This window comes from Podarcis liolepis (genome assembly GCF_965112155.1).
Source record: "Podarcis liolepis genome assembly, chromosome: 13".
NCBI classification, from domain to species: Eukaryota; Metazoa; Chordata; class Lepidosauria; order Squamata; family Lacertidae; genus Podarcis; species Podarcis liolepis.
Window position 1 is genome coordinate 12514259 of NC_139573.1, and position 22864 is coordinate 12537122.

The following is a 22864-nucleotide window of genomic DNA, read 5'->3' on the forward strand; positions in this document are numbered from 1 at the left end:
AGGACTGGAGACAAAATTGGATGGAAATTCGCCCAAATCTACACTACCAACACAGGTTGCCATATGTCTGGATTTTCCCGGACATCTCAGCAATTCCTGCCCAAACAGTTTCCTTTTTAAAAAAAAGATATTTATTAAGATTTTCAAAATATTACAAAATAAAAACAGAAAAAAGAAAAATACAAAATAAAAATAGTTAAAAACAATTCAATCTTTCAATGACTTATCTTTCATTTGCTTATTTCCCGGACCTCCTCACGCCTCCCTCTTCTGTATTCCAGTTCAGTTTGATAGTTCAGCAAATCCCTCCCCTCTTTGTTTATCCTAGTCTTCAATCTTAAAATATTGTAGCATTAGATTTTTACCTATTAATAGTTTATTTTCTCATATTCCCTTATAACATTACAGCTATAAACCACTTAGTTTCTATCCAACATCATTCTAACATTCATTAATTTTACAATATTTCTGTAAATAGTCTTTAAACTTTTCCCAATCTTCTTCCACCGACTCTTCTCCCTGGTCTCGGATTCTGCCAGTCATTTCTGCCAGTTCCATATAGTCCTGCCCAAACAGTTTCCGACAGCTGAATCCTGGCTATGTCCAGGAAATTCTGGAAGTATGGCAACCCTAATAATTATCAAACAATTATTATTATTTCCATCTTGTGCTGAAATGACTTCAAAGCAATCCATTACAGTCTGTGGCATTCTAACAGGACGGCCCCTCTAGAATTTCTCTCTCTCTCTCTCTCTCTCTCTCACACACACACACACACACACACACACACACACGAGAATTTGTAACTCTGTCTGTTCTTGGCTCCCCCGAGCTTAAATACATGACCTTTCACACATCCTTTCAAACCCTTGCATTTGGAGAGGATCCCTAACTTGGCACGGGGGCGGGGGGGGGGGGGAGAGACCTGAAATACAGGACAAAACTGCATCAATACAGGACTTAGCATTTTGCACTGCAGTATGGGACAATCCTGTATTACACAGGACAGGTGGCAACCCTAGCTAAGATGGAAGAGCTCTCGGCATTAACACCCCAACAGATCTTGCTTCTTGATTAGTCACAGCGTTGGATCCATTGTCTCCCAAGATACAGGGATGACAACAGGATCCAGCACAGATCAAGCATGTCTCTGCCTCTCCAGCTTCTCGGCCTGCTTTCTGCTCAGCTCACTCACAACACACTCGCCTAAAATTCTCTCCAGCTGGCAGTTAAGTGAGAGGGGGAAAGCCCTATGGCACAGAGAAACTTCTTTGGTTATGCTGATGAAGGTACTTAAGTGGCCAGCAATGGCCATTGGTTTAACAATATAATCCTCTATCTGCTTTTAACTCTTACTAGATACAAGATCTCAAAGTAGCTGTTTTACTACAAAGGAATTTCAGAAATAGACTGGAAAGAGAAGCTGCTGAATTGCAACTCATTACCAAACTCAAAACCATGGAGAGACCTGGTCTGAACAAAGACATTGGATTCTTATCTCATTATACATGACTAAGCCATTTTTCACCTTCTCACCCCTTGCCTTTTCCTGTAAGACCTATTGCAGTCGTTAAGAGTCGTCAACAGGCTCATCTCAGCTATCTGCCAATCTCCCATTCCCACCACCCTTCTGAGTAATGCCCCTCCCCACCTTCTCACTATATAGAAGGATCTGGCAACTTCTGTTTCAGTGTATCTGAAGAAGTGTGCATGCACACGAAAGCTCATACCAAGAACTAACTTAGTTGGTCTTTAAGGTGCTACTGGAAGGAATTTTTTTATTTAGATACTAGACCCTAAGAATTCCAGGGAACTCAGGGTATCATACAGACTCACCCCTCCAAACCTACAGCAATACTGTCTGAGCCAAACCATACAAGACCTAAAGAATTTCTGTTAGAACCTGAGGTGGGGGAGGAATCTGGATCCTAACATAAAATAGAAAGTAGAAGACCAAGCAGGGAAAGACTGACAGCCAGGTATTAAGTGTGTGTGTGTGTGTGTGTGTGTGTGTGTGTGTGTGTGTGTGTGATGGGCTTCCTCTTCATATGTACATTTATTAATCTCATTTGAAGTCCAACAAGGTCTCAAGTCAAATCTCAGGTCTCAAAGCACTTAAATTGATGCAGTCCCAAAGCATGACTATAGTGAAATAGACAGGTTCTAGGTGCCTTTTCCTTCTGCAGACGTCCCTGCTGCAGTCTTACGGTGGGGCTTCTGTTACGGCTTATTATCCTCCCCTTAAGCATTCCTGTTTATTATTCTTGCCACTGTTGGTAATTTTTTCTCTTGCACTTCCTTCCAAAGAAGCCCAGGGCAGCAAACAGCACAGAGATAAAACAACACAGATTTTAAAATAATCAAATTAAAGCATGTAAAAGCAGTTGCATATCCTCACAGCTAGCAGCTTCAAGGTATACACTTTTCAAAGCATTCACCATTAAAACAGGCATTTTGTATGCATCTTCTATATGTTTTGTGCATTGAAAATACATTCCATAGTCTGCAGAAGTGCATCATCTGACTGGGGGTTGTTTTCTGATCCACAACAAGCATGTTTGGAAGCATAGGATTAAGGCCGTCCTCTATGGAAAACAAGTCAAACGAATTCCTACTCCATTCCAAAGTGCAAGGTGTGGTTGACCTTGGTCTGATCCAGCACTTTGACATTCTCACATGCCCTGGATCTACAGTTGGTATGTAAAGCAGTCTCATTCAGTGAAGGTTGGTGCCCATTGGGGCTGATCAGGTAGAAAGCAAGGAGACCAACAGTAGGTGGAGTCAGAGTCTATTGCTGGAGGAGCCAGAGCCAATAATGACTGCTCCCCGCTTAAAACGGGGGGTGCCCTTTGCGTGGACGCGCGCAGCCCCTAGATCTGGAGCAGCTCCAACAGCATAGGCTTTGTTTGCCTTCCCTCAGGTGGGATACCTGGAGGTCTCCGCCTACCTCAGTCAGTTGTCCAATCCCATCTGGGGGAAGCGTTGCCAAGGAGACCAGGCCAGGTAGGGGAGGGATTACCTGCCCACACAATAGAGGGAGGATCTTACCTGGGAATCCTCACTTGGCTCCAGAGCTTCTCCCACCCTACCCACCCTCAGTTAATGTCTTATTTTGCAGGTTAACTTTTCTTCACAGGTTTTGCAGGTTAACTTTTCTTCACAGGTATGTGGGCGCTGCTACGTTAAGGTCGTTGTTAAAGGGCCGGAAAGGAATTTCCCTGCATTGGCAGGTTTCGCCTTTCCCGTAGCAAAACGTCACAACTTTGGCAGTATCAGGCCTTGGGCGGAATCCTTTAGTCCATCTTCCTCTTTGCGGCGGCGATACCAGGGTTCCCCGTTAAAGGGGTTTCTGAAGTGAGGCTTTGACCGTATGCCGAAAGGTCATCATTGCTCTCTTCTGCGGCGGTGGCGTAACGGGAGCTGCTATCTCTGCTTGAACATATGTTCTCCAGGGCTGGCCCATCCCCCCCACACACACACACACACTGGATAACCCTGATGCTCCCTAGGTCCCCGGCTGGGGACTGGGGAGGGAGAATGCCCAATGCCTGAGCCAAGGTCTACCCACATTTGAAATTTAATAAAGTTGTGGCCAATTTAATCCCATAGCACGTTGTCTTGAGTCGTTATTCCACATGACGGGGGGGACCGCTCGGGATCTGGGGACTCCGCCTGTCCACGCAATAGATGGAGATAACTACATTGAGACTAAGGAGGTAACGGCTGACAGCCAGTGACAGCCAGCTGGAAGTAAGGTGGGGGATGACTGATGGCAAGCTGAGCTTGGTGGAGCAATGTCCAATTTACTGGGTGTAGCAATACAACAGGAAATACTAAAGTGGCTGACAGCTCATACTGTCTGCTGACTCTTCCAATATGGGCAAACCATTTCCACTTTCTCTTTTGAGCAGTAAGTTCCCATGGTCCAGCAGCTGAGATCAGTTTAGACTTCCCAATAAGGTGATTGTGAAAAGACGTGCTTCCCTGCTCGTTCTCTGAGCTTCTGTAGAAGACTCTTGTAGAGATTGCCTTGGAGGGGAAGACCATATTCAAAGCTAGAGATATCGAAGGAGAGTTTCCAAGGAGGTGGAATCAAGGTGGAGAAAGACCCCTCTCGACATGGAAGTTCTTTTTCTCGTTCCTGTGCTAGGTATGTCTTGCTACTTTCTGATAACCCCAGCCTCTGGTCCTGCTCTGCTCTGCTCTGTCCACTTACCATATTTGAATAGAGAAGCACTGGCAAGAATGAGCGATAACGGCAGCAACAAACACAGCAGCTGCCTCAGGGGAAAAGGGTGTGGGCAGTGGTGCCTTGTATAGTTGCATGCTTAAAACTCATCAGTGTGGCCAGACAAGTATGTGTGCGATCTAAATTGATGTATAATTAATCTGAGCTACTGATTTGCGATGCATTTTGTACTTATTTCAGGAATGAAATGTTATTGTTGCTTTTATGTTTTTCACCACTACAATGAATTATTTTCTTTAATGTTGGCTGTATATGGTGTGGTTTTTTTTTTGCGAACAAATACATTGCCCAAGACATGATCTTAAGAAGTGGTCTTCAACTAGTCCAGATAGAAAAATCCGAGCCAGGAACACGGGACCAGCTTTCACATGTTCATTTCTTATTTATACTTTGTAGTATCCTCTCTTTGACTTCTGGAGGTTTTCTCTTGAATTAAGCTGTGGCTTATATTGAGCAAGAGGAAAAGCCACTGTCAGCATTTATGCTTGCATTCTGTTATCAGAAAAATGCTTTCTATTGTTTTTTATAAATTTCTTCACTTCCTTTCTTTCTCTGTCAACTGCTGTTATCTTTCTCTTTTCTTATCTTCTTTCACTCTCTGTCCTTCATCGCCTGCCTTGTCTTTGTTTTCTCTCTCCTCTCTCCTTCCACTTTTCCTGTTCATTCTCTGTTGCCACTTACGGTCATCTCAACTTTCACAATCTTCCTGTTTCCACTTCCTCTCCACTCATACTGTTTTCTACATTCTCTCTACCTTCTCAAACTTTTCTGTACTTCAGCCTTCTACTTCAATTCACCTGCTCATTATTGCCTTTTTTTCTCCCTCTCATTTCCCTTCTTCCTTTGCTCACTTTCTTCCATCTCATGTCATCTTCACTGCTGCCTTTAATTCACCTCTCTGTCATTTAGGTCCTCTCCTAATATCAGCTTTCCTGAAATAAAAATGAACAGGGTTTCTGCGAAAGTTCATCACCCTCAGCACCCAATACAGAGGGCGGTTGTTATTTGTTGCTCATTGGTTGAAGTTTGAGGAAACTTCCCAGACTCTGCTACACTGAAGCAACATATTCTTGTAGTTCCATAACAAACAAACAAAAAGCTTTTTTTCTTTTTCTACATAATGCCATTTTATAATTATTTTTAAAAGCAACTAAATAAAACTAACCTTCATTCCAAATCAACACTGAAATATTAAAGATGCAAACTTATTTGAGAAGAGGTCCAGTTAAAATAAATGGGTCTTACTTCTGAGTAGACAAGCATAGGATTTGCATGCTAATTTAATTACAATTAACTAAGGTTTCTCTCCCTGGTCAGCTGCATTTCCTTTCCCTTTTCTGTAAGTTTTGTTTTCTTTTTGACACCTTCTGTGGATGCCTTTTTTCCCCTTTCTCACAACTGCCGGTCTGCCTGCCCTCTCCATGTATCAACTTTCCTGAACTCAGATGTACAGAAAATAAATCTGATTTTTCTCTCTCTCAGTACCCTCAGAACGTAATACAGTCAGAAGTAGAGAGGGGAGGATATATAAAAACCTCAACAGGACTGAACATAGGTAGAGTTCAGACATAGCTACACAAAGCAACAATTTCATCTTATCCAGTATTTTAGGCATGTTTGCCCATTAAGTTCAGCTAGAATCCCCACATCATTTCCCCCCAGCCCAATCCTTCTGTTCCAAGAAAATAGAAGTTGTTGAATAGCAGTCCTTAGTGGTGAATAAACCCTCACATCTCTAGACTCGGGGCTGCCTGGATTCATTCCTCCCTGAGTGTTTCACCACCAACAGCTGCAGCCATTCCGGCACTTCTTTTCTATGCAGAGGAGTCCAGTGGCTTCTAGGCTTCACAACACAACCAGCTTTATGTGATTCAGCGAGGCTGCAATAGTTGGGTAAATAGCCTCTTCTCAAGCCAGGCAGCGTGTTTCCACTATGTGGGAGCATGGCTGGGCTGGTGCAAAATGATGAGGGAACTCTCTCACATAACATACCTTCCAAGCTCCTTGGAAAAAGAGGCACATCCTGTATTTTCTCACATGACCTCTGCGGCCATTTTGGGTGTCGTGATCTGTCACACTTTCATCTCAAAGGAACACTTTTCCTGGTACCACAACCTCACACAGCTCCCCAAAATGCATGCTTTGGAGGCACTGTACAATATCTCATGAGGCGCATGTCAGGAAGATGCACATTCCAGTTTTGCATCGGAAGAAGTTGGAAGGTAAGACATAAGAAAGGGGAATAAAAGACTGCAGCCTCCAGGTTGGACTGAAGGATTTGTGTGATGATGGCAGTTTTTCTGTGACCCACCTGGCGTAGCCGTGGAGCCGACCTGTGGGTACAGACCCATTGGCTGAAGACCTAAGCCTAAGGTCTAAAGGGATATATTGTTGCAGCCTTCTTGAAGCTATGCAGGTCTGGGGTCTGGTCAATGCTTGGATGGGAGCCTACCTAATACATATGCTCCCTTGAGTCAAATATAATATGTAAATAATCTTCAGATCAAATCAGTTCAAACTTCCAGCCTTATTTAACCAGTTCCATCCCTCCTTTTTTTATTTCTCTCTTTCAGTTTTCCTGCTTCTTGTTCCGCAGCCAGCATCATCTGCAGGTAACATCCCAACTTCTTCCCAGTGAGTTGTTTATGTGGAGAAGACCAGAGTGTCTCTAGAGGAGAATCCTTGTCTCTTTAGTGCTATTGTTTAGCAACCCAGCACCTCCTCCAGCTGCTTTGTGGTTCCCGCAAGTATGCTAGTAGCTTCACTCTTATACCTGGGTACTTTCCAGGAGCAAACTGTACCAAACTTACAAATCCCAGTGCCACCTCCGCCCCCCTTTTGCAACACCACTGTGTATTGTAAAAGGAAAGCCACACTCCAAGTGTGAATCCTTATGTAGGCAGAATGAAACATATACCCATGTTTAGGAGCAAAGTTACTGGCATGCTTGGGGAAAACTGCAAGGTTTGCAGAAGTACAAATATATATATATATATATATATATATATATATATATGCAGGTTTTGGTGTCTTCGGGTGTCTTCCCGTGTAAGAGTTGGGGTGTCTAGGCGACGTTTCGACGAGGTCTCACTCGTCATCTTCAGGCTGGTGCTTTCGGCTTCTTGTTACTGGAACAGAGCAGGATCTCAGTGTTTGAGTTCCTATAAATACTGTTGAGGGGGTGTGGTGTATAGCCTCCAACGTTCTGGGCAGAGAGGAAGTTCCCAGGTTAGTGTGCCTTTTCTTCTTTTGTTCCTTAATTACTTGAGGGATATCTTGAGTGATTTCTTGAGTGATATTCTGAGTACTTCACAAGCTCAAGAGGTCAAGACACGAAAGCTTTAGCAACTAATCCACACTTAATGACCCACCTAAGTGGTACTCAGAATATCACTCAAGAAATCACTCAAGATATCCCTCAAGTAATTAAGGAACAAAAGAAGAAAAGGCACACTAACCTGGGAACTTCCTCTCTGCCCAGAACATTGGAGGCTATACACCACACCCCCTCAACAGTATTTATAGGAACTCAAACACTGAGATCCTGCTCTGTTCCAGTAACAAGAAGCCGAAAGCACCAGCCTGAAGATGACGAGTGAGACCTCGTCGAAACGTCGCCTAGACACCCCAACTCTTACACGGGAAGACACCCGAAGACACCAAAACCTGCATTCCTGTACCCGTGAAAATCTACGAAAGCATATATATATATATATATATATATATATATATATATATATATATATGGAGGGGGTGGAATGAAAAGTCCTGAAACAGAGCTGGGCTGAATAAGACAGTTTGCAGAAACACAAAAATAAATTTTAAAAGTATGTGGGGTGGGGTGGAGTAACCTGGAACAGGCAAGGCTAAAACAGAGCACCCCACACTGTGACAGTTTGTTTCGGGTTCCACTTGTTTGCCTGCCACTGAGATCCCTCTGCTTGTCTTCCAGGATCTCTCCCTCCCCCCAAACTCTCGGTACAGACAAATTATCCCGAATACTTTGAAGGCGAGAGGGTTGTGCTCATATGCTCAGCTTTCCTAAACAGGACGGTGGAGGGATACAGGTTCTTCAGTCAGGATGGGCAACAGATTCTCAAAATGGCTGCCGACCCTTATCAAAAGGGCAGACTGGTTTTTAGGGCTGAAGCAAACAACACGGGAAATTACAGCTGTGATTACTGGATGGGGAAAGATGATACAGAGGTCACATCTGCCCGAAGCAACTCCATCTCCCTAAAAGTGAAAGGTAGGTTTTGAGTTCCTGGAACGTTGGTGGCCTGTTCCAATGCGTAAGGGATGGTCTGTCCAATTCATTTTCTTCTCCTCTGCTACTTGCTACATCTGGCATCCCCAATTTGATGAACCAGAGAAGCACATGAAAATGCCATTTACCTTCCTTTATCTATTTGCACTTGACATGCTTTTGAACTGCTAGGTTGGCAGGAGCTGGGACTGAACAATGGGAGCTCATGCCATTGTGGGGATTCGAACTGCCGACCTTCCAATCGGCAAGCCCTACCTAGGCTCTGTGGTTTAGACCCAGGGTGGGGTAGGGGTGGATAACTATGCAGAATACAAATGACATGATTAGCAAATCACAGCTTTAAAATAAAGAACAAAGTAAATGCCTTGGGTGGGAGGTGGCAGCCATCAGCTTAATCTTTCCCTCCCTAGAAACAATCTCAGCAAAAATCAGGCAAACACACATATACGCTATTAGCTTTCGGGTGGGGGAAACTCTCACTGTTATCTAACACACTATAAGGAGGACCTTTTCTGTACTGTTGTAGCCCTGAAAGTGTAGAATGAACAAACGTATTGCAAATGCACTCATTTGCTGCAAAAATAAAGCAAAATAATAATAATAACCTTTTGGGAAAATTATAGCTTCAGGTGGCTATTTTCAGCAGAAAAAAAGTGCAGAAGTGTTGTGCCTGCAAAGTGCCCCCTTCAATATGATGGAGGGGAGGAAGTTCTGATTTTATATATATATATATATATATATATATATATATATATATATATATATATATATATATATATGCTTCGAAACCGGAACAATCTCTGAACAGCTCAATGACCTCTGTACACTGAGTATGACTTAGTTGAATATTAGCCCTTTTATGTTTTCAAATTTTTTTACTGCAGAGAAGAGAAACCAAGTTTGCAGAAAGTTTCCCAGCCGCCCAAATAAAAAATGTTTAGGCAATTGCTTTCATTCTTAGTTATCAGTTTTGGTGAAAAGAAACTAAACTTGTTGGGAAAATTTGGAAAGGAGCAGCAAAACCACTAAGTGGCAGCAAAGGCTAGGTTATGCAACCTGAATGCTCCTTTTGACTCTTTTCCTGCTAAGCTTCAAATTCAAATTTCCGGGTTGTTGCAAACTATTTAATGAACCCAACTGAGCCGTGTTACTTAGCTATTCTGAGTAGTGCTAGCGTTGAATAAAACCCTCAGAACCTTTTCATCGTATGTACAAAGTTGGATAGGAACATTTTAGTGCAACTCTGAGACAGGAGTGTGAACATGTTGGGGATGTGGGCTTGGGAGAGCACCTCTTTGTTTGGAATTCTATCCTGCCATGTGATACCCAAAATCCTCCTGACACAGTGCATGTGGAAGGCATTGGGGCACCGCTGCTGATGGCTGTAAGTTGCCCACAGCTCACTTCCATAAAGCACCATTCTCAACACTCAAGCCTGATAGACCTTTATCTTGGTGTTGGACGCTAGCATCACGTTCTCCCATACCCTTTCGGAGAGGTGAGCCTTTGCCATAGCTGCCATGCCAATACGCTGATTATGGTGGAACCCAAGTGGAATCCAACACTGTCTACTATCTCAAGTGTATAGTCACCAGTGCTGATGCATGGAGTGCTGGTGACATCCTGACCCAAGATGTTGGTCTTTATCTGCATCTTTAGGCACACTTTGCCCTAATCTATGTATTTTTGTACACATCCCTTGGCTAGAGAACCGCATTTCAAAATTCAGAGAAGTGTGGCTGTGTTTTAGTTTTTCTGTAGTTTTAGAAAGTGCAAATCAGTTAGGTTCACCTTTATTTATTTTTTAATGTTTTTATTAGCAATTTCAACATAACAACATATCAAAACATATCATATTCATTATTTCCCCCCTGTCCCCCCTCAAAGCCTCCCTCCCCCTGACTTCCCTCAGCTCCTGTCTCTGATTTCTCAACCCATATTATTCTCTGCATGTTATAAAATTATACAAATCCTCACATTATCTATCTACCATGTTATCAATCAGTAAATCTATGTATGTTTATTCAAAATCTGCCAAGGAGTCCAATTCATTTTGTTGTCTTTTTATGTAATTTGTGAAAAGTTCCCATTCTTCTTTAAAGTCACAGTTGTCCTTATCTCACAGTTTGTATGTCAGTTTGGCCAGTTCTGCATAGTTCATAATTCAGAGAAGTGTGGCTGTGTTTTAGTTTTTCTGCCATTTTAGAAATTGCAAATCAGTTAGGTTCACCTTTAAATAGGAACTAAATCACATTTCTCCTCCACCCTTCAATTATTTCAATGCAAGCCTAATATCTGATGTCTAAAAATGCTTCCCTGCCCTCACCCTATCTCTCTCTCTTCCCACCCTCTCTCTCCACCCACCCAACCATTGCAAGCATACTTCAGGGTGGAGGAGTTTAGCTAGCCGCTGTCTCTGGGTTACACGAAGCAATCTCAACCATGGGCGTTTATCTTTCTTTCACAGAAGCCCCGGAAGCCCCCTCCCTCTCTTTAAACCCCAGCCTCCTTGAGTACAACCTGGGAGATAATGTCAGCCTTGTGTGCTCAGCTCCGCCTGAAAGAAAGGAAGTCAAGGAGTTCCAGTTTTATAGCGACAAAGAGGAAATATCAGTTGTGCCTCCATATGGCAATGTCTACACTCACAACATGAGCATCATGGAACCCAAAGATGTGGGGAGCTTCAGGTGTGGCTACGTAGTGGAGCTCTCTGGAAGAAAAGTTATTTCAAAGAAGAGTAATTCTGTCACCATTGCTCAAACAGGTAATCTCCAGATCTATCTATCTATCATCTATCTATATCTGTCTGTCTGTCTGTCTGTCTGTCTATCATCTATCTGTCTGTCTATCTATCTATCTATCTATCTATCTATCTATCTATCTATCATCTATCTATCATCTATCATCATCATCTATCTATCCATCTGTCATCTATCTAATTTATTTATTTACCTGCCTTTCGCCAATAAAGGCTCTCAGGGCTGCTTGGGAGGGGGGAAGATCAATATTAAGGTGGGCCCTGCCCTCAGACTTACAATCCAAAGATAAAAAAGTCATGACATGCAAAGAAAAAGGGAGTCAGAGGGAGAAGGAAAATGCAAGCTGAAATAAAAGTTCTTAAAGTTGCAGATCTTATTGCGAAGTTAACAAAAGGAATTCTTCACTGGTGACTCCTTGTTGTCTTCTCGTTGATAAAGAACACACTTTGTTTTGAAGCACTCTTCCTCGACAGATCACATGTGAGAGCAGAGCCAATGGCCAGCAAGGAGGGTAGGGCAGCTTCTACCACACAGTTATTTCCCAGACATACTGCTTGAGTTGCATTTGACAATCCCCACTAGAAATGGTTCCCTTCCATCACAGATGCACAAACCTTTGACTGGATTTTTCCAGCTGGCTGTGGGGAAAGCAGGGAATGGGGCAATGCTATCTCTCTTGCAAACCTATCTTCCATAGATTTGGTTGCGAGATCAGGAATTGATAATAAATGGAAATCACATGGCGAGATTCTGTAGAAATAACACTCGGAGAGTGTGCCAAAATGACTAAGAAGCATTGGGTTGTCCAAACCAATATCCACAAAGTCTTATCTGATTCTGAATAAGAGAACCCAACTTCGGTGAAATGTGGCATCTTTTCATTACACTCTGTAACCAGAAACTCTTTTTCTTAGTAAACGGGAACTTAGACAACTTTTCCAGCTGGAAACGGATGGCGGCCATTGGTGGCTCCTTCTTCACCATCAACAGCCTCATCTTCCTCATCTCCCACTTGTGTTTTTAAACCACAGGTAAGTGAAATGAGTAAGCATTTCCTTTCTAATATGTACTTTGGAGCAGGTGTGGCCCAATACATTTTTTGTGGTTGAAGTAAGGGTTTAAGATGATTCAGTTTCACTGAAAACCACTGTGGTGTTAGATGTGTGATGGTGGCCTTGAGGCCTTCGAAGACTTGAGCCTTCCATCATGCAAAGCAGAGATGAGGAACTGTTGCTGGACTATGTCCCCTACCATCCCAGATTATTGGCTTTGCTGGCTGTTGAAGCCCAGCAAGATCTAGGTGGCAACAGGTTATCCATCCCTGACAGAGCCCAGAGATGTCTTCCTCGATTGACCATGACATTCCAGGATCACTTTCTCACCACCTGTGGAGGCTGCGGGGAGTGGGGGCATTGCCTCTGCGGCTTTCTGTGTGGCAAAGGATTCAGGATCATGACATAGGGATAGTTATATCTAAACCATTGGGACATGAGTGGCGCTGTGGGTTAAACCACAGAGCCTAGGACTTGCCAATCACAGGGTCGGTGGTTCGAATCCCCGCGACAGGGTGAGCTCCCATTGCTCGGTCCCTGCTCCTGCCCACCTAGCAGTTCGAAAGCACGTCAAAGTGCAAGTAGATAAATAGGTACCGCTCCGGCGGGAAGGTAAACGGTGTTTCCGTGCACTGCTCTGCTTCGCCAGAAGCGGCTTAGTCATGCTGGCCACATGACCTGGAAGCTGTACGCCAGCTCCCTCGGCCAATAAAGCGAGATGAGCGCCACAACCCCAGAGTCGGTAGCGACTGGACCTAGTGGTCAGGGGTCCCTTAACCTTTATATCTAAACCAGCCTGGGTCCCACCACCTCTCTAGCAAACTTCACATTATTTATTTATTTATTTATTTATTTATTTATTTATTTATTTATCCGAACTGGTCACATTCCCAAAACATTCCACCTTAAGCATCACAAAACTGGGAGTTAGGGAGGGAAATGGTTGGTCTGGGTTGCATCTTTGCCTTGAAGTTATGATCCAGGGAAGCCTCTCATCTCTTGCTATTTTTAAAATCATTTTTAGGTCTCCTCTTCAGGTGACTGTAATAGTCCTCTTTGCCCGACTGATGGCAGTCTGACCTCAGCTCTTCATCAACCCGATTGTTGATTCATTCACCAAATGAGCCAGCTTCCTCCATAAATCACATAACCAGGAGGAGAAATCTGGATCCATCTTCCACAAAAGAGCACAAACAGAGGGCTGTGGGGGGTGGAAACCAAGTTCTGGGGCATGACATTTGCAGTGGAAATCTTTTTGATTGCTCTGTCTCTACAGGCTTTATCGCATATTATAAGTGACTTGCTGCAGCAATTGTTTCAGGGGAGGGGGGGAAATTGATGACTTTGAACAATCATTTTGTTGTGTAAACCTGTCACAGGAATGAGGACCTTCTGGCCCTGCAATGTTGCTGAATTTCAATTTCCATCAGCTTCTGCCAGTTTCCTGATCCCTGCTCTAACATGCGGCTTCCCCCTCCTCCTTTTTTTAAATGAAAAAACAAAAACAAAAGCCAATTCATTGAAAGCAATGACTACAACAACTCAGGTCCTTGCAAACTTTGGGACAATTGCTTTGAAACTTGTACTTTTCTTTTCAACATTCTCCTCTCAGTATTAGTGGCTGTCTGATACACCTAGATCAGCCCTAACATTTGTAAATATATTTCACTCCCTCAATAAACTTGAACAATTTTTACATTATTATTATAATCATTTTGCTAAAAACAACAACAGAAAGAAAGAAAGAAAAATCAGTACCACAATAGTTGCAATGAAACTAGACAGGGTGTCACTATGGGAAATGAGCATGCTCTCTATCAAACAAACATGTCTCTTTCTGGATTCTTTATAAGTACTATTATTGTTATTATTATTAACAACATATTATTAACATTATTAACATTGAAGATCCCAGGGTGGTTTACAATGCCTACTAATAAATACAGATAGTATTCTGCAATCAGAGACATATTCCTGGCTGCTGTTTGGTGATCCACTCTTCACTCCCCTTTTTCATTGTGTATGAAAAGGTTTAAAAAGTAATGCCTGCGCTGTCTTCATCACACTCAGTGCTGCTAGCATTTTGCAGCAGTTCACTTTCCACCAAATACTACGTTGTCCATCTCACTATTGTCTGCTATGCACACACACTCACTCACTCAAGAAAAATCTGGGAAAATGTGTCATCTGACTGGGGGGTTGTGTTCTGGACTGAAACAAGCAAGTTTGGAAGTGTCAGACTGAGTTAGTCTATCAAAAATGGATCTCCCACTGGATTGATTGGAACTAAGGTGGCAGGGAGGTGGAGCCTGGCTAACAGCCAGGTAAGTTTGGTGGGGCAGTGACCCATTTGCCCCAGTGCACCAGCCTCCACTGGCTCCAATTCTCTCCTGCAACAAAACCTCTTCTCTCTGCATTTCTGCTGGCTGGAGCAGAGCATGTGTTGAGCACACGAACAAAACAGGAATTATCAACACAGTTAGCAGGTCAAGTGCTGACTCCTCTAGTCTGGCCAGACCTATTTCCATTTTCTATTTTAGGCAGCAAAGTCCCTCAGTCCAATGGCTCTTTCCCCAATAATGACTGCATTTCCCCTCTGGGCGATTATGCAAATATGGGCTTCACTGATGTTCCTCCGCCCTCCTGTAAAGACACTTTAAGGGTCTGCCTTGGAGAGGAAGGGTGATATAAAAACTGGCGATACCAAGTTTCCAAGGAGGTGCAGTCCAGGTGGAGAGAGATCCTTCTCAACATGGAGGTTATTCTTCTGGTTCCCATGCTAGGTATGTTGCTACTTTCTTTCTCCCCCAACCTCTTCTTCTACCACTCCTTTCTCCTGGATTTTAATTCCTGCTTTGATCCATCATAAAAGAATCACCTTGATAAATTTTTAAACTGGCTTCAGGGCTAGCAATTGCTGAGAACACGCTCTGACCCATAGGAGCCAACTCCTAGGAGGTGAGGGGTCTTTGGACCCCCCAACAAAATATTTGAGGGGGCCACCCCCAAGTTGATGGGCATTGCCATTCAAGTGGTGTGTGTGCACAATATCATGGCCCTGCAGGTATTTAAGCTTTCCCTGGGCATAGCGCCAAGTGTCACTACTGGCCAGTTGGCCTTGTGCCCAGTGGAATGCCCCCTAAATTCCTGCTCCCTAAATTGGCCATTATGGCAGCAGGAGGATGATCCAGCCTGCTAGAGGCCAGTTCACAAATGAGATACAGTGCCAGCCCGCCCGAGGAGGGCAAACAGACTTCTCAGTTGCATCCTCACTAGCGATAGCTGAGAATTTAAATTCAGTTCATGTTAATAGGTGAACCGACCTAATTCACATGTTCCCAAACAAGACATGAAACAGAAACGCAACCATCCTTCAAAATTCACATTTTCCAAATTTTGAAGGGCAGTTCTGCAGCCAAGCTACGCGTGCAAAAGTACATGTGTGCAATATGCATGTAAGCATTCTTATGAATGCATGTATATAAAAATATACGTGGAGGGGGGAATCATGCAAAATGCATCATATTGAAAACCGTTTTCCACAAAAAGGCATATTAAGTTAATTGGATACAGAAAATGCTGCATATTAAGAGAAACTAAAATACTGCTGAAATTTCATGAGGATTGGGGGGGGCGCCTAGAAACAGATGTGGAAATGTGCGAAGCAGAACTTAACAGCTGAGTAATGAGAAGCAGCTAGTAACCACAAATGCTCATCTTTCATCCTGGACTATGTCATGGTGTGTATGCAAATATACAAGTCTGTTATTTCTACCCTCGTCATCCTTTCTGTCAGAATAATAAACACACAGAGAAAGAGGGGGGGGGCTATGGGGCCTCTTACACTTGACATTCTCTAGGGCTCAGCATACCTGGTCCTCCTCTGCCTTGCTATCACTGCCAGCATTCACCCACTATCGCTGTACAAGCAAGCAAGCAACAACAACAGTGAGGGATTGACAGCAGTGCCTCCCACCTGCCTTGTGCTTCTCCTCTGGGTGGTAATGTGGATGAGGCTCAGAGGCAACTGGAATGGGCAGCAGTGATTTGGGCAGAGGGAGGAAGAGAGCCCACTGAGAGACACCCTCTTCCCATACAGGAGGAGACAGAGAGTCCATAAGGGGGCACTGTGGGAGCTTTGCTCATCCCTCCTAAAGAAAATCGAGAGCCTGGCTAGAGGTCTCTTCTTTTTAGGAACATCAGAGCAAAAGTGTGTAAGGATTGCCTTGGTGGATAAGACTTGGGTATGTGCTTTAACACTCTTTAATTGGTAACACCAATTGGTAACACCCATATGGTGCAGCCAAAGCCTGCAAAGTTGAACTTCTCAGTTGGACCATTCCTGTGTTATGTCCAGTCACTGCGATACTTGGGAGAGGCCCTCTTAGTAGTGCCTTATGCTCATGAGGTTCATCTTACATGCGCTAAGAAAAGGACACCTGAGTGTGGTAGCACCTGTCCTTTTGAAGTGCCAGAAAACATCAGGCAGACACCTCCAGCATCATCAGAACTCATCCATCTTTCCTAGGGGGCTGATTCCGCATACTTGACATTTAATTTATCGGACCTACTGATTTGTGATGCGTTTTGTACTTATTTCAAGAATGTGATTTTTGTTTATACTATGCTCTTTACCATAATTATCTTTTCCCCTGTAATGTTGACAACATAGTTTTGTTTTGTGGGGGCTGAATAATGCATAGGGATTTGATGCTGCAGCCTTCCTGAAGCTATGCAGGTCCCAGTGTCTGGTCAGTGCTTGGATGGGAGGCTCCCAATGAACCTTACATGTGCTCCCTTGACATAAATCTAACATGTAAATAATCTGAAGATTCAGATCAAATCAGTTCAAACTTCCAGGCCTATTTAACATGCCTCATCCCTCCTTTTTATTTGTCTCTTTCAGTTTTCCTGCATGTTGTTCTACAGCCAGCATCATCTGCAGGTAACATTCCAACATCTCCACAATGAGTTGTTGATGTGGAGAAGACAAGAGTGTCTCTAGAGAAGAACACTTTTCTTTTGTTCAACTCTTAGAGCCAACTTCCCCAACCTGGTGCCCTCCAGCTGTTTTAGACGACAACTTCCATTATCCTCTGCTGATCATACAGCATAAAAGTAGCGAATTTTGACATTTTTATTGCAGAAATCACACTGTGAGGAAAATCAAATTCCACTTGTCAAATGTGACCCACAAGGCTGATACTGATGAAGATCTGGCCTGTGATGCCAGAAAGTTTCCCACTGCCCCCTGGAGTAGGACTTGTGATATCCAGGTTCAAATTCCTTCTCCAGCCGTGAAGCTCAGTGCGTGATGTTGGGCCAATCAGTAACAGACCCTCCAAATGTCCCTATTTTCCAGATATGTCCCTGATTCAGAGAAGCTGTCCTGGTTTCTGATTTGATCCTGGAATGTCCCACTTTTCCTTAGGATGTCCCTATTTTCATTGGAGAAATGTTGTGGGGTATGCACTAACTCTCAGCCTGACCTACTTTACAAGGCTGTTGTGAGGTGAGGAAAAGTGTGGTGTATGCTCACTTGGTTTACCACAGTTTTCCCTCTTGTATTCTGATGAGTACATTCAGTGAGTTCTTACAGGGGATATTCCAAAATATCACTGGCCACACCTGTAGTCTGAAGTGGTACAGTCCCGAATCCCACCACCTTAGTCTTCCTCCTCATTTTTGTGCAATGTTGCTCCAACTTTCCATGAAGAGACTGTAGAAATCTTCTAATTCCCAGGACAGCTTATGTATTGTAACAGAATTCTATATACTAACAGTGATCTCACTCTCCACGTGTGGGTCCTAATATAGCGAAAACGGCACCAGAAAAGGGAAGTTACCAGCAGGCATTGGGGGAACCTCACGTTTGCAGAAGTATAATAAAATATTTCAGGAAAAGCACGAGGGGGAGGAATGGAATGGAGCATTCTGTAAGGGATCTGGTCTGAATCTCATGGTTTGCAGAATTTTTAAGAAGCATGGGGGGTGGAGTGACTTGGAAAAGAACAAGGATATAACAAAGCACCCCACACTGCGACAATTCATTTCAGGTTCCTCTTCTGTGCCCGCCACTGAGATCCCTCTGCTTTTCTTCCAGGGGCTCTCCAACCCCCCAAACTCTCGGTACAGCCAAATTATCCCGAATACTTTGAAGGCGAGAGGGTTGTGCTCATATGCTCAGCTTCCCCAAACGAGACGGTGGAGGGATACAGGTTCTTCAATCAGGACGGGCAACAGATTCTCAAAATGGCTGCCGACCCTTATCAAAAGGGCAGACTGGTTTTTAGGGCTGAAGCAAACAACACGGGAAATTACAGCTGTGGTTCCTGGATGGGGAAAGCTGACACAGAGGTCACATCTGCCCGAAGCAACTCCATCTATCTACAAGTGAAGGGTAGGTTTCTAGTCCCTAGGACATCAGTGGTTTTGTGCCAGAAAACCCCTTGGGGCATATATTAGTTTCCGACTTCTACTTTCATCAGGGAAGCAGTTCTAGCGAAAGTTTTCGATCTGCATGGGAGATTCAACCTGTATTCAGAGGAGGTGCTCTGTAGGGCCAGCCTACCCATGAGGCAATGTGAGGTGACTCCCTCAGGCAGCAGAATCTATAGGGGCAGCAGATCTGGCCTCCCAAGAATGTGTCAGCCACTGCTGCGTCCACAATGACAGCTGTGATGTCCTCGTGGGCTGGATCTGCCGCCTACTTGGCTGCTGCCTCGCAATGCCAACTCTACAACAGTCTCTTGGTGAACAGGAGGTGCTGTTCCCATCCATGTTCCCTGTGTAGATCTTCACTAGGACTAGAGAAATGGACACCATTTTGTGGTTTGCCTCAGGTGCCAAATTGTCTTGGGCCAGTCTGGATTCTCTGCTATAGCCATTGCATTAACTCTGATCAGCAGAACCTGGCCAGACCTTCATGGACTACAGCAGCAAATCCTAACCACACCAGGTAGCAGAAAATACCAATTTATGCAGTCTCTGTGCTTATTTTGACAGTTCCCTGTCTGTAAAGTTATTTGAGAGGCCTGCTTTTGTGCAAGCCATTAACTGAATGTAGATGGATTATCTGGCTGCAAAAGTGCATTGCAAATTTCAAAGGGTGTGAGAGGTTTGGTTAGCGTGTGGTTTCAGAAAATGCAACTGGATAAGATTTCTTCCCCAACCTTTGCGTCCTTTCACCTTGTCAAAAATTAACCTAAAAACAGACATCTGAATCTGCATCCTCTCTCAATTTCTCTCTTCCCACCCAACCATTGCAAGCATATTTCAGGATAGAGGAGTTAGTATAGCTGCTGGCTCTGTTACATAAAGGAATCTCAACCTTGAGTGTTTATCTTTCTTTCCCAGAAGCCCCGGAAGCCCCAGCGCTCTCTTTGAAGCCCAACCTCATCAAGTACAACCTGGGAGATTTGGTCAGCCTTGTGTGCTCAGCTCCACCTGAAACGAAGAATCTCAAGGAGTTCCAGTTTTATGGCGACTGGATTAGCGTCTCAGCTGTGGCTTCATACGGCAACATCTACATCTACAATATGAGCATCATGAAGCTCAAGAATGTGGGACTCTTCAGGTGTGGATACATAGTGCATCTTTCTGGACGGAAAGTTATTTCGAAGAAGAGTAACCCTGTCACTGTCGTTGGACCAGGTAATCTTTGGGTCTGTTTATTTATTTATGGCATTTTCACCCTTTTGCCAATAAAACTCTCAGAGCTGCTTGGAAGGCAGGGGGGACAGTACTAATACCCTCTCTGCCCTCAGGCTTACCTATTTAAAAGGGGGCGAGTGGGAGGGAGAAGGGAAAAACAAGCTTAAGCAAACGCTCCTAATGTTGCAGCTCTTATAATGTAGTTTGCCCAATCTACAAGGACTTAAGAGCAGCCTTATTCAAAAAATTTAATATCCCAGGTGAGAGGCATCTGATTAGCTGTTTATTAGGGGACAGGTCCCCCTACACTTCTAAAAAAGGGCTTGTTTTGCACTTAGGGTGGCAGTGTTAAGGAAAAAAGCTTGTGGGACAGGTAAGCTAAGTTCTTCAAGGGAGCAAAATCTTTTCTGGCAGAATGCCTGCCTTTAATAGTCATTTTAACTGTGGAGTGTATTTTATTCTTTGTAATGCATTCATTTTCTGTATTTTTTCATGATGGCTTTCACTACACAGATAAATAATAATATTCATATCCATATAATGCATTTACCCTCCTCCATTCCTTATGTCAGTGGTGGATTTGGCCTCCCAAAAAACAATCTACCCTCCCCAGATCAGACCCAGGAGCAGAGCAGGTGACCATGTTCCATCCAGGAGGAAGGAGTAGCTCCTACCAAATCGTAATTCCTCATAAACGCTTCCCTTCTGCTGCTTGAATTTCTCAGGCAGTCTTTGGGGAAAGCATGCGTAATGCTATCTCTCATGCTCATGTAATTCTCAGGTTTTGAGATCAGGATTAGATAGGAACAATGAATCACACAGGGCAATTCGATAACAATCTCACTGATAGGAGTCTGCCAAAATGACTAATAGGCATTCTGAGGCCCAAACCGGAATTACGAAGCCTTATCTGATTCTGAAAAAATGGCACCCGACCTACTCAGCAAAATGTGGCAACTTTTCATTGTACTCTGTAGCCAACAGCTCTTTTTCCCCTTGTCTACTTAGGCACCAGATGGGAACGGATGTTGGCTATTGGCGGGTCCTTCTTCACCATCAACAGCTTCATCTTCCTCATCTCCCACTATTGTTTTTAAACCACAGGTATGGTAAGTAATACACTTTCTGCAGAAAATCTCCATGGATTAAAGGATTTCCTTTCCCCCCACACTTTAGGAAGAGTACTTTGGGACAGGTGTGGCCCAAAACATTTTTTATGGTTGGGGTGGGCGGGGAAGAGAATGGCGTCACTGCCACCCCAGTCCAAACACACACACACATACGTGGCAACAGTCATTCAGATCTTTGTAACATCCAGATTATATCACCGTAGCACATGCTACTGAGTCTGGAAACTGCACTCTGGCTTCCAGGTGTCTGGAACAGTTGCTTCAGAACATAGGAGCCAGATTGTTATCTGATAGGAAGGATACAGCGTGGCGTTGTCTCGTCTCCCGTGGCCACCTCTTCATTTCCAGGGCCATTTCAGAGTGGCGGTCTTGATGCGGAGAGCCCTGAAGCAGGTGCGAGGAACCTGGAATCCCTCCAGATCTAATTGAACTCCATCTGTCACCAACCCCCAGCCAGCATGGCCAGTTGTTAGGGCTGATGAAACCCAGTAATACAGTCAAACCTTGGTTGTCAAACGTAATCTGTTCTGGAAGCCCATAGGGCTTCCAAAATGTTCAACAACTGAGGCGCGGCTTCCAATTGGTTGCAGGAGCTTCCTGCACTCAAGCAGAAGCTGCATCAGACGTTCAGCTTCCAAAAAACGTTCAAAAAACGGAGCATTTACTTCCGGGATTTTGGCGTTTGGGAGCCAAACTGTTCCAAAATGGAGGTGTTCGGGATCCAAGGTTTGGCTGTAGCTGGAAAACCACAGGCTCCAAACTAGCCCCCCCCCCCTCTCTCTAGTTTCAAGTTATTATTTTTGCTACTGTGTGTAGTCAAAATCTGTCTGAATTGGTCCGATTCTGAACTCATTCCACTACAAATGTCACGGGATTTGGAGTCGGGGAAGGAAAGGGTCTTCCTGGGTTGAATTTTTGCTCTGATGTTATCATCCAGGAAAGTCTCTCATCACTTGCTATTTTTAAAAATCATTTTCAGGTCTCCTCTGCAGAGGACTGAAATAGCCCCTTTGCCTGGCTGATTGCAGTTCTACCCTTATCAGCTTCTCTTCAATCAGATTGCGATATATTGCTTCATTCATCAAATGAACTGGCTTCCCCCACAAATCACATTTCACAGAGGGAAAACCTGGTTCCTCCCATCATGAAAAGAGATTGTTTTGATGGTGTTTCATTTTACGGACATTATTACATTTGTAAACACATATTACCGATTCCATTAACTTGAGCAAAACAATTTTAATATTCTTTTAAAAAAGAGAGAGAAAGGAAAAATCAACAGCACCACAGTAGTTTCAATTAAAATAGATTTTGAGCATTGTTATGGGAAACTAGCATGCTCTCTTTCAATCAAACCCTTCTTTTTAATGAATTATTTCTAAATCTGCATACTAATAAATACAGTTTGTATTCCACAATCAGAGATACATTCCTGGCTGCCACTGGTGATCCAGTTTTTAACCCCTTCCCATCACAAGGTGGGTGAAAGAGTGTAAAGTAAACAGACAGATGTTCCACACTTTTGTCAGGATTCCTATTGGGTTCCTCTCTGCCCCTGCAAATCCTTCACAAGCCAAGGTTGGTTTGTGCCTAAGGGAGAAACTGCTCTGGGCCACTGTATGACTTGCAATGCTGGCCACCAAGTCATGTGTTGAAAGTTGTCTCCAACAAAGGAGTGCTCTGATTAGACCCATTTAATTCAATGGGCTTACATTAGTCATGTTCCTTCATTGAAATGGGTCTATTCTGAGTCA

The 22864-nt window shown here is 43.8% G+C and overlaps 2 protein-coding genes and 1 long non-coding RNA gene across 5 annotated transcripts; 2 read left to right on the top strand and 1 right to left on the bottom strand.

Annotated features, from left to right (window-relative positions):
• Nucleotides 1–959: 959 nt before the first annotated feature.
• Nucleotides 960–6332, bottom strand: LOC310691486. The gene is made up of 3 exons (XR_014518515.1): nt 6242–6332; nt 1796–2298; nt 960–1368 (listed from the first exon to the last, which is right to left on the bottom strand). It is a non-coding gene; the product is annotated as an uncharacterized lncRNA (long non-coding RNA).
• LOC310691451 (immunoglobulin superfamily member 1-like) lies at nt 3903–14023 on the top strand. The gene is made up of 6 exons (XM_083471245.1): nt 3903–4150; nt 6823–6861; nt 8202–8498; nt 10984–11280; nt 12190–12306; nt 13352–14023. The coding sequence occupies exons 1-5, from the start codon at nt 4120–4122 to the stop codon at nt 12297–12299; spliced, it is 774 nt and encodes a 257-aa protein (XP_083327371.1). The 5' UTR covers nt 3903–4119; the 3' UTR covers nt 12300–12306; nt 13352–14023.
• Nucleotides 14024–14147: 124 nt separating this feature from the next.
• Nucleotides 14148–22528, top strand: LOC310691454 (uncharacterized protein). Of its 3 annotated transcripts, none has more exons than XM_083471261.1 (6): nt 14148–15110; nt 17234–17272; nt 18431–18727; nt 19684–19980; nt 20989–21089; nt 22090–22528. In XM_083471261.1, exons 1-5 carry the CDS (start codon nt 15080–15082, stop codon nt 21075–21077), a joined length of 753 nt encoding a protein of 250 aa, XP_083327387.1. In that variant the 5' UTR covers nt 14148–15079; the 3' UTR covers nt 21078–21089; nt 22090–22528. The 3 variants fall into 3 exon arrangements, with proteins under 3 accessions (XP_083327387.1, XP_083327388.1, XP_083327389.1); XM_083471262.1 differs by having other exon boundaries at nt 20989–21084; XM_083471263.1 differs by lacking the exon at nt 17234–17272.
• The last annotated feature ends 336 nt before the right edge of the window (nt 22529–22864 follow it).

What these genes read in the sequence shown, in the direction of transcription:
- LOC310691454 (XM_083471261.1), top strand. Translation starts at nt 15,080, where the DNA reads ATGGAGGTTATTCTTCTGGTTCCCATGCTAG. An exon ending in ACAGCCAGCATCATCTGCAG is followed by an intron (nt 17,273 to 18,430) that starts GTAACATTCCAA and finishes CTTTTCTTCCAG; the next exon opens with GGGCTCTCCAACCCCCCAAA. An exon ending in CATCTATCTACAAGTGAAGG is followed by an intron (nt 18,728 to 19,683) that starts GTAGGTTTCTAG and finishes TTTCTTTCCCAG; the next exon opens with AAGCCCCGGAAGCCCCAGCG.
- LOC310691451 (XM_083471245.1), top strand. Translation starts at nt 4,120, where the DNA reads ATGGAAGTTCTTTTTCTCGTTCCTGTGCTAG. An exon ending in GCAGCCAGCATCATCTGCAG is followed by an intron (nt 6,862 to 8,201) that starts GTAACATCCCAA and finishes CTTGTCTTCCAG; the next exon opens with GATCTCTCCCTCCCCCCAAA. An exon ending in TGTCACCATTGCTCAAACAG is followed by an intron (nt 11,281 to 12,189) that starts GTAATCTCCAGA and finishes TCTTTTTCTTAG; the next exon opens with TAAACGGGAACTTAGACAAC.